At 45.6% G+C, this 12,670-nt stretch overlaps 1 protein-coding gene across 1 annotated transcript; it reads left to right on the top strand.

Annotated features, from left to right (window-relative positions):
• Positions 1–2,628: 2,628 nt before the first annotated feature.
• Positions 2,629–12,250, top strand: CD244 (CD244 molecule). Its single transcript, XM_063105890.1, has 8 exons — positions 2,629–2,941; positions 3,011–3,301; positions 4,710–4,814; positions 5,299–5,366; positions 7,727–7,786; positions 9,607–9,672; positions 11,052–11,108; positions 12,170–12,250. The coding sequence occupies exons 1-8, from the start codon at positions 2,629–2,631 to the stop codon at positions 12,248–12,250; spliced, it is 1,041 nt and encodes a 346-aa protein (XP_062961960.1).
• The last annotated feature ends 420 nt before the right edge of the window (positions 12,251–12,670 follow it).

The following is a 12,670-nucleotide window of genomic DNA, read 5'->3' as shown; positions in this document are numbered from 1 at the left end:
TGAAATTTATTGCTTACAGTTTCTGAGGCTAGGAAGTTCAAAGTCCATCTGGTGGTGGTGACAGTGACCCAGGGGTCTGACGTTGTAAGACGGTGGAAGCAGAGAGAGCAGGGAGAGTGAGAGAGAGAGACAAACCTGCTCATTCACTCTCCTTTTAAAGCCCTCCAAACTATGTCTTTGACCACCATTTTTAATCCATTCACTACTGCACTGTCCTACAATCTAATCACCTCTTCAAGGCCCCACCTTTCAATTACCATAATAGGATTTCTCACCCTCTTGACAGTCACAGTGTGGGCCAAGTTTCTAATACATAAAACTAGGGGGACACAATTCAAGCTTCAGTGAATTTGGGGGGGACATAATTCAATCCACTACATCTCTGATCCCTTTAACAACATGCTTGTATATTTTGCTCATTTCTATTCCAGTTATTTTCAGTGGGAAGTTTGGTTAGCATGTATTAATCTGGTTGTCCATTACCAGAATTAGAATTCCTTAGATGATTATTTATTTCAACCATTAAGTGCATACTGCATAATGAAGTATACAAGGGTACTTCAAAAAGTTTGTGGAAAATAGAATTAAAGATAATACAAATCTTTCCATGAGCTTTTTTAAGTCACCCCATATTCTGTTTCCAGATCACAAACTCCCTGGAGTCAGTAACCATGCCTTATATGTGAAGAGGTCCTGCCTCTTCAGTGTCTAGGTTAACAGTGGGAACTCAGTAAAGACTGAATAATTGGTGACGACAGTGCATGTAGTTTTGTAGGTTTAGTAATTAATTTTTTCCATTCACCTTTGTCCTCAAGGTCTTTGTGCAATGATTGGTAGGCTGACCTGTTCTCATAAATAGTGCTGGGACGATGAGAGACAGAGACACAGAGATGCATGGCACAGTGTCTGCTTTTGAGAAGCTTTTGGTTTGGTAATGAGCAAAGCCAGTGTAAGTCATGAAAATATAAATGGAAAGCCCATATGTCTTACTCTTAGGAGAACCATGATTGAATAAACACATTTCGCTAACCAAATACTATAATTTAATCAACCAAATAATATTAAGTCCTTTAATTATTTACTCAGTCTTTTGAGGAAATGCCAGGGTGAAGATGTGGTTGAGAGTAAGCGTATTTAGAATGCACGTGAATATCTAAAAGTCCCTCTCCACTGCTGTCCTCTTAATGTCTTTGATTTTAACAGAGCCATTTGTATAACTATCCCCATCTCCTATTCTGTTTTCCAAACTCCCTGACCCTCCCCAGCCCACCCAGACAGACTTTATTTCTTGCCCTGCTGGGCCATGCCACATAGCTTCCCTGCCAGATATGGTCAAGGGAACTTCCATGTTTCTCCACTGACTGCACTGGGCTGCTCTAGGGTGTCACAACCTATATTCATTAGCTGTCATATCAATCCCTAGAGAGATAAGTACTGGGGTATGCCTGGGAAGTGTAGTTTTATTTTTCTCTTTCTTGGAGACTTTCTGGCCACTAAAATATTGGCAAACATTAATGAGTTATGACTACAATCCAATTTGCCATGTGCTACAAGAGAGGATTATGAATCCTGCTCTATGGGAGGACAGATGAGGGGCCGTGAGGTCAGCTTGGAGGGTTAGTCTTACTGGGTCCAGCCATTCAGAATTTCTGGCAGTCAAGAGTTGGAACCAGCCCAAATGTCCATTATCTGATGAGTGGATAAGGAAACTGTGGTACATCTACACAATGGAATACTACTGTGCTATGAAAAAGAACTAAATACTACCATTAGCAACAATATGGATGGACTTAGAGAAAATTATATTAAGTGAAACAAGTCAGGCACAGAAAGAGAAATACCACATGTTTTCACTTATTTGTGGGAGCTAAAAACAAACAAACAAACAAATAAAGGGTGGGTGGGGGAAAGAAGACAGAATAACCACAAAAATCCCTTGAACTATTTAAGTCAAGTGAACAGCGACAATGTGGGTGGGGGGGTGAAGGGGAGGGGATGGAGAGGAACGGGTAAAGGGGCATGAAAACCAACTATATTGTATTTTGAGAAGTAAAATAAACAAACAAAGAAAGAAAGAAAGAAAGAAAGAATTTCTGGCAGTCATCACTGGCCACTGGTAGTTGCCTCAGTGCCCCTGGGAGACAGTCACATTAGCTGTGGCATTTATAACATTGTGGTTAAGAATTCATCTTCTAAAACCAAACTGACTGGGTTTCAAGCTTGTCATTCCCATTGTGTAACTTGGGCCAGTTGCCAAGTTCTTTCTAACTCAATTTCATCACCTGTAAAGTGGGGTTATCCTCATAGGGTCATTGTGAAGTTAAATAGCTAAAACATGTAAAGTGTTTGAAACCTGCCTGTCACATAGTAAATACTTAAGAGATTTTAGCTTTTCCTATTGGTCTGTGGGCTCCTTCAGACTAGGGCACAGTGCCTGGGGAGGAGGGGAGGCAGATAAGGGGAGTACACTTTAAGAATCTCTTAGGCTCTGGGCTCCTCGCACTTGCCCCCATCCTCTTGGCTGAAGGGATGTCACATCCAACTGCACACAGTGCTTAGGTCTGACACTCTTCCTGCCACTTTCAGTTTGGGTTCTCTTTCCTAGAATGCTCAGATTCTACTGACCCTATGGTTGGCCTCTCTGGAGAGCCCCTCTGGTTACGGCCCCGCAACACTCAGACAAAGGCACACTCTGTTCAATGGAAGGTGAGGCTGTCCTCACATTCAGAATATCGTGTGATATGGACTTGGAAGAATGGTTCCCATCTGGACAATGAATCTTCGACTTTGGATTCTTTTGACAATAAATTCAGTTTTACAATCAAGGACTCGGCTCTTTTCATCAAGGCGGCTCAGCAGCAGGACAGTGGCCTCTACTGCCTGGAAGTCACTGATATATCTGGGAAAGTTTGCAGAACCCAGTTCCAGGTTCTTATATTTGGTGAGTCACAAGGACCTCACTTGCCCCTCTGATTCCTGTAGGATGTATTTCTAGCACCTTTCTGATCAGAATCTCTGCTTCCAGATCCTGTTGAGAAACCCCACCTGCAGGTGCAGGTGAAGGTCCTGGACACAGGGAAGTGCCAAGTGGCTCTGAACTGCTCAGTCTCCAAGGATGGCAATGTGAGCTATGCTTGGTACAGAGGGAGTGAGCTGATCCAGACAGCAGGGAACCTCACCTCCTGGGAGGAGGAGATTGATGTTGATGGCTTGCACATATATACCTGCAATGTCAGCAACCCTGTCAGCTGGAAAAATGACACCCACAACCTCACCCAGAGCTGTCTAAGAGCCTACCAGGGTAAGTGGGGGACTCTGGGCTATAACAGAGGCTGAAGGTGTTGTACCCTGCAACCAGGCTCGCATGCTAAAGAAACCTGTGTATGAGATCTCCTGGCTTCCTCCCCTGGTACCTTGTAGCCAGGGGCATCCTGGCTTCTAGGTACACAGTTCCTATAAAGCCAGGCCTGTCCTAGTCTTGGAAGAATTTTATCCCCATCTTCTTCTGTGAGATTTCCCTTCACATAGGGAATGCATAGTTCTTCAGTGAGTCACAGTCCAGCAATAATAGCTCCTGACAATATTTTTCTTCCTCTGAGAGACTGAAGGAGACCTGCTTCCTCCTCCCAAATGATAACTTTCCCCGAGTCATATAGCTCTCCAGGAGGTAACTTCAGTGTACAACAGTACCCTGGCTCAGTGGGATCACAGGGGTGCCCAGAAGAGTTCCTGTTTATTGCTCATGCTCATCTGAGAGTTACCTGAGTTAAGTTTGCATCCCTTTATATTAGACAAAGACTTAATGTGCCATCAGCATGGGCATTATAGGGAAAATCAACAAACATGTAGCTCCTGTCCTTAGGAACTTATAGCCAAATTGGGGCAACAAAAGTAAATATTTGTGGGTGAAAGAGAAATAAACAAAACTGAGGCAATGTGAAGTGACAGACACTGGCTGTTGGGTCATGTCAACCATGGTTTCATCATTCACTGGCTCTGTGATTTCAGGAAGATTCGTTATCCTCTGTGAGCCTCAATTTTTCTCTTGGGTCAAATGGGGGTGATAATAATAAGTACCTCATTGGGTTGCTGTAAAGATTAAATGAGAAAATGTTTGTAAAAAGCCTAGTCAGGCAGCACCTGGAACACTTATTTCCTTTCTCTTCTTTTGTTGGCCGGATTATATGTCAGGTTACAGGTGTGACACAAATGTAAAGTGTGGAAGTTCAAATGAGGAAGAACAGTGAGGCAGGAGTAGCAGGAAGGTGAACTGGAAGACTTGCCTGGCACATAGTAGGTGTGCAATGAATATTTGTAGAGTTAAAAACAAATGAATGGATGGATGTAACATTTGCTGTGTTAGATGCTTTATGTATATTAGATCACGTGATTAACCCCTGTAGGTAGGTAACTTTATCCCCTTTTAACAGGTGAGAAAGCCAAGGCTCAGAGAGGTTAATCAAGTAGCACAGAGCTTGTAGGATTAGAATTTGGACGAGGTCTGTCGGGTATCAACATCCATGCTGTTGGCATCATTTAGGAGAACTCACCCAATTGAACAGAGAGACAGCCTTGGTGGTGAATTCACAGGGTGTGAGGAGGCCAGCCACACCTGAGAGGAGAGTAGTTTTTGAGACAGCCCCTGCAGCAGACAGGTGGGAAGGAAGGAGAGGGAAGGGCTGGGAGCTCATGCCTTCTCTATCCCTCAGAATTCAGATTTTGGCCTTTTTTGGTGACCTTCATGATTCTAATCACACTGTTTCTTGGCACCCTCACCTCCTTCTGTGTGTGGAAGAGGAAGAAGCAGCAGTCACGTAAGTGGAAGCTCCTTGAGGATTGCTGCTGCCTGAGGCATCGGCTCCAGTGACTGGGCCCTGTGCCCTGTGGGATGTGCCTGGGCACACAGCACCTCCTTTTCCTCAGGGAGTGTGGGGATGTGTGTATGTGTGATTGGGGGAGGGCCAGCAGTGGCTGCAAGGGCTTTCTTTCTCCCAGTTCACGCCTTTTGTGTTGGCTGCCAAATATTTATGGTCTGAACCCCAAGATGCAGATTTATCTGCAGGTGGCTGGTTTAATGGAGGTACTTCCCAGCTTGATGGAGGAGGTATGTCAGGGGTGGCTGCTGCCTCTGTGCTCTTTGGGTATCCTGGGAAGAGCACTAACCTGCCTCCTTTCTAGAACTTTTCATAAGGTCGTGGCCATCTGGGGTAGAGGAGGGACCTGTCAGAAGCAGAAGCCTGGACAAGAGGCCCTCTGGAGATTTCTGCAGCTCTGTTTTTTGCTTCCTTCTTCCTGCAGAGGCCAGCCCCAGAGAATTTCTGACAATTTATGAAGATGTCAAGGACCTGCAAACCCAGAGAAATCAAGTATGGCATCCTAGGGGCTGGGACTGGGACATCTCTCAACAGGACTGGAAGATGCTCTTTTGAGAATGGCCATTCAGAGTAGGGGAACAGAGAGAACTAGAAAATTGTCCTTTCAAAGTGATTCACAGCCCCTCCCCACACCCCCAACACACACACACACACACACACACACACACACACACACACACACACACACACACACACACACACACACACACACACACCTGTCTTTTCTCCATCAACATCCTAGCTCTTGCCATGGAGGAAAAGAAGAAGACAAAGGGAGAGGGAAGATGAGAGGGAGGCAGAAGGGGCATCTTGGTGCAGAACTGCCCCTGCTGAGAAGGGCTGGAGCATAGCAGAAATCAACAGCAGGGGGCAGAATGCAGCCGCCGCCTCCTCATGCCGCACCCTCATGTCCGCATTTCTGCCTAGTCTCAACAGCTGGGCTGAGTGCCAGGAGGATTGCAGTCGTCTTGTATTTATTGTGTTTGACCACACATTCTTGTTTCCCTAGCAAGTCAGAGCTTACTTTTGTGGGTCCCTTAATTGTTACTCAGGCCAGGGAGTGTGACCAGCCAAAATGTAATGGTTTTGTAGCTCATTCAGTGGTCTGTGTTCACAGCCTTTTGGGAAGAAGCTGGCTGAGGTGCTAGAGAGAGTAACCAGCTTGGCACAAAAACAATAAGCCAGAGCAGATCCTCCTGGAACCTCTTTTGCCACTCTGTGCAGGCAGCGGCTAATTCTGCCTGTCATCACGGATGTAGAAGAGGAGGAACTGCAGAGGGGCTGCAGATGCCCCTGCTGCGGTGCCCTGGGCAGGGCAAGATGTGTCCCTAGGGCAAGCCTAGGGGAGAGGTTCTGATCAGTCAGGCAGTGCCTACTGAACTGCCTGGGGGCAGGGTGGTGGAGGTGGGGAGGAGGTGCCCTCTTCCCACAGCCATTCCTGGTGCTTGGCCGGAGGAGGTGCAGCACTGTGCAGGAAGCACACGTGGAGGGCCCCTTCCGCCCTGGTCACATGGGTGAGGCCCTCTGAGGCCTTACAGAACAGATAAGCACCTTCCCTCAGGTCTGGGCTCAGCGGGAATCAGGGCAGCTCCCTTCACCTGTTTCCTTGCCCCAGCAGTGAAATATTGGGGTGTGAAAAATAAAAGGAGACCTTGTGTCTCCCACTGCTACCAGGCTCTGGTACAAATTCCTGAGAGCACATGTGTCTACCTACAGACACTGATGCCCAGGTGACTGCTAAAAACAGCCTTTTAACCAAAATGAGGATGACTTTAGATTAGGAGACCATAGGGGGAAATCATAATTTAGAGCAAAATAAACCTCTTGGGGTTTCAGGTCTGTTACCTGCTTCTGACTCTGGAGTTCCTCCCCGCCTGGCCTCAGTCCTCCCCAGCCTCTTTCCCATTTCCAGGTTCTGGTTTGAAGGCCTAAATCTTGAGTTTCATGTGGTCTTGCTTTGGGGTGAGTTCTAACCTTTCTGGAGGTACTTCACATGGGTCTGGATGGGAGAGAAAAGCAAGAAACTCCTGTTTCTTGACAGATGCCCCTGACTCACCAGCCTCTGAGAACAGCTAACATTTCTCTGCTCCTCTTGGCTTCTTCTTGCTTCCTGAGAATTCAGCTTCCACCTTGTCTAATGAACCCTGCTGGCCACCTCTGGCTGTCCACCAGAGCCCAAACTGGCAATCTGTGCTTAAGGTTGAGCAGCATGAAATACCTCCACCCCCAATCTCCTGTGGGGCAGGAATGAGAGGAGGGAAACTGGAAGGGTCTTGTGCCTTTGGCCTTGGGTCTAGGGCTCCACCCTGCATCGCAAGTGCCCAGGGGACTGGCTTGAAGCTAAGGGCAAGCTGGCCACAAAGGCTGGATCTAGAGAGGGGACTTAAATGTGGTCAGCCTTTAAAATATTTAAACCTTCTGAATCTCAGTGCTTTGAGGTAAGGCTGTATCACAGCCCTACACAGAGTTCTGCTCATTTCAGTGGTTATGCAGCACATTTAGTAGAGAAGTCAGCAAAGGCAAGGAAGGGTTTCTAAGTTACCAAAGTGAAGGAAGTGACAGGAGCCCCCTTGGGCAAGGTTGCTCAATTCCTTTCCACCTGGGTGGTTCCCCCCGCCCCACTAGCTGTTCCGCTGTGAATTGAACCGATCTTCTTCCTGTCTCTCCGCATCCTGGGGTGACCAATGATGAGGCTCTGCCCAGTTCTGCCACCTCCCTCCCAGGCTCCCGGGAGCTCCTCTTCTTTGTGCTGTCTTTCCCTACTGAGTCCAAATCTGGACAGACCTGGCTGTCTGTTCATGTTACCACATGTGCCTTTATTATTTCTTGTTCAGGAGCAGCAGCAGGAGCAGAAGCAGGAGCAGAATTCCCCTGGAGAAGGGAGCACCATCTACTCCACGATACAGTCCCAGGTACCACTCTGGTTTCTCTAATCCATTCCATACCTGAATATGGGGCTTCTTAGTATCCCCTGTCACCCCCCAGAAGTAACAACCTTGAATGGCAGAATAAGCTCTTCATGCTCCTAGGGTCCAGAAGACAGCTTGGCCTCAGCTGCATTAACAAGTTATTTGAAAAGATCATTGTGGTTCTGGTGCATCTTAGCAGAGCTGGAAAGCCCAATAGAGTCATTTCTTCTCCTTCTATGCCTGGCAGAAGGTCTCGCCCGGATAAAGTTCAGAGGAGGAGGAACCTGTTAGGGGATTCAACTTCTGTTTTCCCTCCCTGCAGCTCTATTTCATGGGGCTCTTGTACTTTTTATCTCCATCCCCTATTATACCTGTTTCAGGAAAGAATAGATCTGTATTGGTCCTTTTTGTACTAGAGTGACTTAATGATAATGTCTATTTTCTTAATAAATCTCACCTAACAGACTTATGAAGTAGGTCTAATACTTTAGATGTGGTCCAAGTCTCCTATCACAGATGAAGAAACCGAGACTCATGTTGACTAAGTGGTCAAGGCCACATAGCTGAGCAGTGGCAAAGCTGAGCCAAATTGTTTCCGAGTCCCCATTCCCCTCCCCCTCCCCTGCCTCTAACTTTCTGGGATTATAGAAATTCACCCATGAACTAGAAAAGCATCCCCCCCTTTTTTTATTGAATCATAATTGATTGTACATATTTTTGTAATTTAACATTTACACATGTTGATTAAATCAATATTATTAGCATATATATTATTACAAATTGTACTTATTTTTTATGCCCTTGGTTGAATTTCTCCCCATCCATCCTTTCTCCCCCCTCCCACCTCTGATAACCCTAGATTTCTTCTCTCCTTCTGAAAGAGTAACAGCTACTCTGTTTATTTGTTGCCTAGATATCTGTCCAGTGCTGAGAGGTGTGTTCAGGTCCCCCAATATTATAGTAGAGCAGATTCTTTTTCTGTTATTCTGGAATGGGCTTTGTGGGGAGAGATATCCTCTTCTTTAGAAAAGCATCCTCTATTATTGACAGCTAAGATGACATTATTGATAACTCAGGCTGGGAGATCTCTCCCAAGGAAAACATTGCCTCCTGATGGCCAATGGTGAAAAAATTCTGATAAAAATGGCCTTTTGAAAAAGAGAATGAAGACCTGAAGCAGAAACATCCTCAGCTTGGTGGCTAAGGATGGGGCAAAGAAAATATGATTGTAAGAGTGGTTGATATCTTCCAGTTCTCTGGCTTTAGTCACATTGAAGTCCAATAAGAGGAATTTGAATAAGTGCAAGAAAGAGCTCCTCTCAGACTAGGGTATTGAGTGAGAATGAGATTCCTCCTCTGGAGCATCTTAAAGGAGGGTGGTTATTGCCTTAGAGGACACCTGGTTCAGGGGTGGAGAAGGAAAGCACATTGCCAAAGGGAGGCATCGGGGCTGAGGAAAGAGCCCTGCAGAGTCTTGGGTTTGAATCCCACTTCTACTGTGTACATACTGTCTGGCTTGGGCTGTTGACCCTCCTGGAGCCTCATCTGTAGCACAGGGCAAATTATGATCACTCTCATCTTGTAGGAGTGTAATAAGGGTTAGGGGAGAATACATGGGTGAAATAATGCTCAACAGATAGTAGCTGTCATTGACAGAGTGGGACTGGACTCAGTTGTCTGTTTTCCTGGTTAGACCAGGGTTCTTTTCATTACCACTTAAGGCTTCCATTTGGGCAGGGCTAAGGCAGAGAGATGGAGAGATGACCTCCCTAGGGTTGTGCTGATCTATGCTTCTGAAGTGGTTTTATTTCTCTTCTCATTAGTCTTCTGCTTCCACATCACGACAAACTGCAAATACATTGTATTCGTACATACAGCCTTCTCGAAAGGTGAGTATCTTCCTCCCAGGGGTGCTTTTGATGCAGATGTGTATTTTGCATTGCATGTGCAGGCTCATGTTTACAGAGAGTGTGTGTGCATGTCCCGACTAGCTGTCCTCCATTGTGTGTATCTGTTTAAATGACTGTATTTAAATATTAATGGCCCCATGAGAAAAACCTTTCTGCTTCAGCCCAGAGAAAAATAACAGTTCTGAGACTCAGAGAGCAATGTATTAGAGGGGTTGCCAGGAGTTTCTGTGGGAAGCAAAGGGCAGTCAAAGATAGAAAGGAGGTGGCTTGTGCAGAGGGACCACAGGGTCCTTAAAAGGCCAGCTGAGGCTATGACAAGAGATACTGGAGAGGGTTCCAAGGCAGGAGCATATTGCCTGGAGCTGGAGGACCTAGAGAGACACAGTGTTGACTTTCAGGGACCAGACAAAAGTTCTGGCCAATCACCTGCTGGTGGAGGCCTCCAGACTCTGGGTCCACTGAAATTCTGCTCCAAGCTGAGCTTATAGCTCTCCTGTGTACCTAGAACCACAGAGGTGGCTACCCTGGTGCCCATGGTCATCCTTTTTACCTTGTGTGGGAGGGGATGGGAAGAATGGGATTCGCAAGACTGGAGCAATAGTGTGAGGCCATAAGCCTTAACATGGTAGGTAGAAGTTGGGAATCCACAAAACTGTGGAAGTCCATGTAGGTCAGAGACCATGTGTTTGAAGGGAATTTTGCAGACTTTCAAACTTTTCATTCAACTTTCCAATAAGTCATTCAACCAACTTGGATTCCACTATGAGAGATATTTATTTTTAATTATATGCTACAATATGAGGACATAATAGATGTTCACAGGTACCACGTTCACATGCTTTGATATTATGTTATGAAAACTGTACATGCTGCTAGTGCTTCTTAATTCCAGTGATTCACAAAAGCACTGTGTTTAGGGTATATGCTAAGTTTGGCACTTATATATGTGCTAGAATTGTTTACATTAGGGGTGTGTGTATGCTATGTGTTGAAGAGATACATGGTTTGGGGTAGTATTTGTATTAGGATTGCCTGAGGGATATGTGTGTATGTGTAAGGGTGTGTGTGTGCACTAGGAATGTAGGTATGTGTGGATTTTAGGGGTATGTCGGTAAGGGATACTAAACTCTGACTTTGGTTTAGAAATGTCATATCATAGGCAAGTATATACTGTGCCTTCCCTGGAGACCATAAACACCACTGTATACTCCTGGCATAGGAGATATTATTCACTTTCTGGCTGGGGCTACATCAGGGGCATTTTGGGCCCTGAGTATCTTTTGGGACCTCTTACATTAGTTAGGAGTGGAACATCTCTTATCTTGAAGTTAAGCATTCTTTACCCTCTGAATTTCTAGTCTATATCCAAGAAGAAGAACCCCAGCCCTGCCTTCAATAGCACTGTCTATGAAGAGGTAAGATGCTCAAATTCCTTCTGAGTGGATTTAGTGTCTGTAGCACAGCCCTGAAGTCCAGCCATGGAAGGGTATACTTATGAAAAAGTCATCTGCACAGTCTCAGAGTGGTAGAGATTTTAGGAATTCTGTAATCCAAATCTTCATTTTAGAGATGAATATACTAAGGCCCAAGGAACGTGAGGGTCTAACCCGAGGTCTACCATATGTTCAAGTTTGACTTTTATTAACCAGCTTGAGTTCTAAATGAGGTCTGTCCTTGAGCTAGTTCCCAGACTATGGGCCACAAATTGGACATCTCTCCTTTCTAAGGGTGTGTGTGTGTGTGTCGAGGGAGGGGTCAGACAGGTAGTCACTCTAAACGATTTTGTAAAATTAGCAGTCATTGAAAACCATTCTAAACACCTGAATGGCCTTAAGCTTCTGCTGCAGAGGACACTGTTCAAAGGTGACCACTGAGCCTGGTGAGTGAATTGATTCCCACCAGGCCATTTAGGGAGTGTAAGGAGGAACCAAATATTTATTGGGGGCTTACTATGTATAAGGAAGCCTGCCAGTGTTTGCACATGAATTATCTCATTTAATCCTCACGGAATGCTGTAAGGTAAGTATGATTATACTTCCCATTTATACCCAGAGAAATTAAATCATGGAGAGTACCCCCATTAGCCTCATACTACACCTGAGCCTCTACCTGTGGTCTGATAAGGATGTTGCCACTGGTCACAAGGGAGAGGGAGGGTGTGTGCACACTGGGATTCCTGGCACTTTAGCTGTAGCCTAACATTAAAGCCAACTGGACAGTCCAGGGTTGTAGAGGACACGGTGTGGGCCAAGGCAGTGTGAGGGTTATGAAGAAGGCTGTGTGGTTAAAATAGCACTGGAATTGAAATCAGAAGAACTGGACCAAGTCCCTCCTTTTGTACTAGTCATTGACCCTGAGTATTATGACTCCAAGCTTCAATTTCTTAATATGTAAAATGCAGATAATTCATACCCCACAAGATTATTACAAGGATCTCCTAGTGGGAGGGTCTGAAGTTTCTCCTCTTCTTCTGCAGGTTGGCAAGAGACAACCCAAAGCCCAGAACCCTGCTCGACTGAGCCGCAAAGAGCTGGAGAGTTTTTATGTGCATCTCTAGTTGCTGCAGCCATTCTTGCCTCTCTTAGCTTCAGCCTCTGCTTTGGGAATCGGCACAGTGGATGGTGCTACTTAGAACAGTTCCTAGTCTGGAGAGGATACAGAAGTTTGCTCAAGGTCTATATTTAATTTTGAAAATGATTTCTAACAGCCATTATAAGAGCAAGGCTATTAAATAGTATCTCCCAACTTACAGACAAGACAAAAATGGATGGAGAGGCTGGGTCATACACAAAAGACCACATTCCAAGTACTTGCAATCTATAAAATGACAGGTACATTGTGGTTTTTTGTCGTTGTTGCTGGTGACTGTGCTCATGGGTACAGGGACCCAAACCCATGACCTTGGTGTTATAAGGCTGTGCTCTAACCAGCTGAGCTAACCGGCCAGCCCTATAAAGTGATATGTAAATGTAGGGTG

The sequence above is a fragment of the Cynocephalus volans genome, chromosome 8, assembly GCF_027409185.1.
Source record: "Cynocephalus volans isolate mCynVol1 chromosome 8, mCynVol1.pri, whole genome shotgun sequence".
NCBI classification, from domain to species: domain Eukaryota; kingdom Metazoa; phylum Chordata; class Mammalia; order Dermoptera; family Cynocephalidae; genus Cynocephalus; species Cynocephalus volans.
Note: the sequence above shows the minus strand (reverse complement) of the source record. Positions and strands in the feature narration are given on the sequence as shown.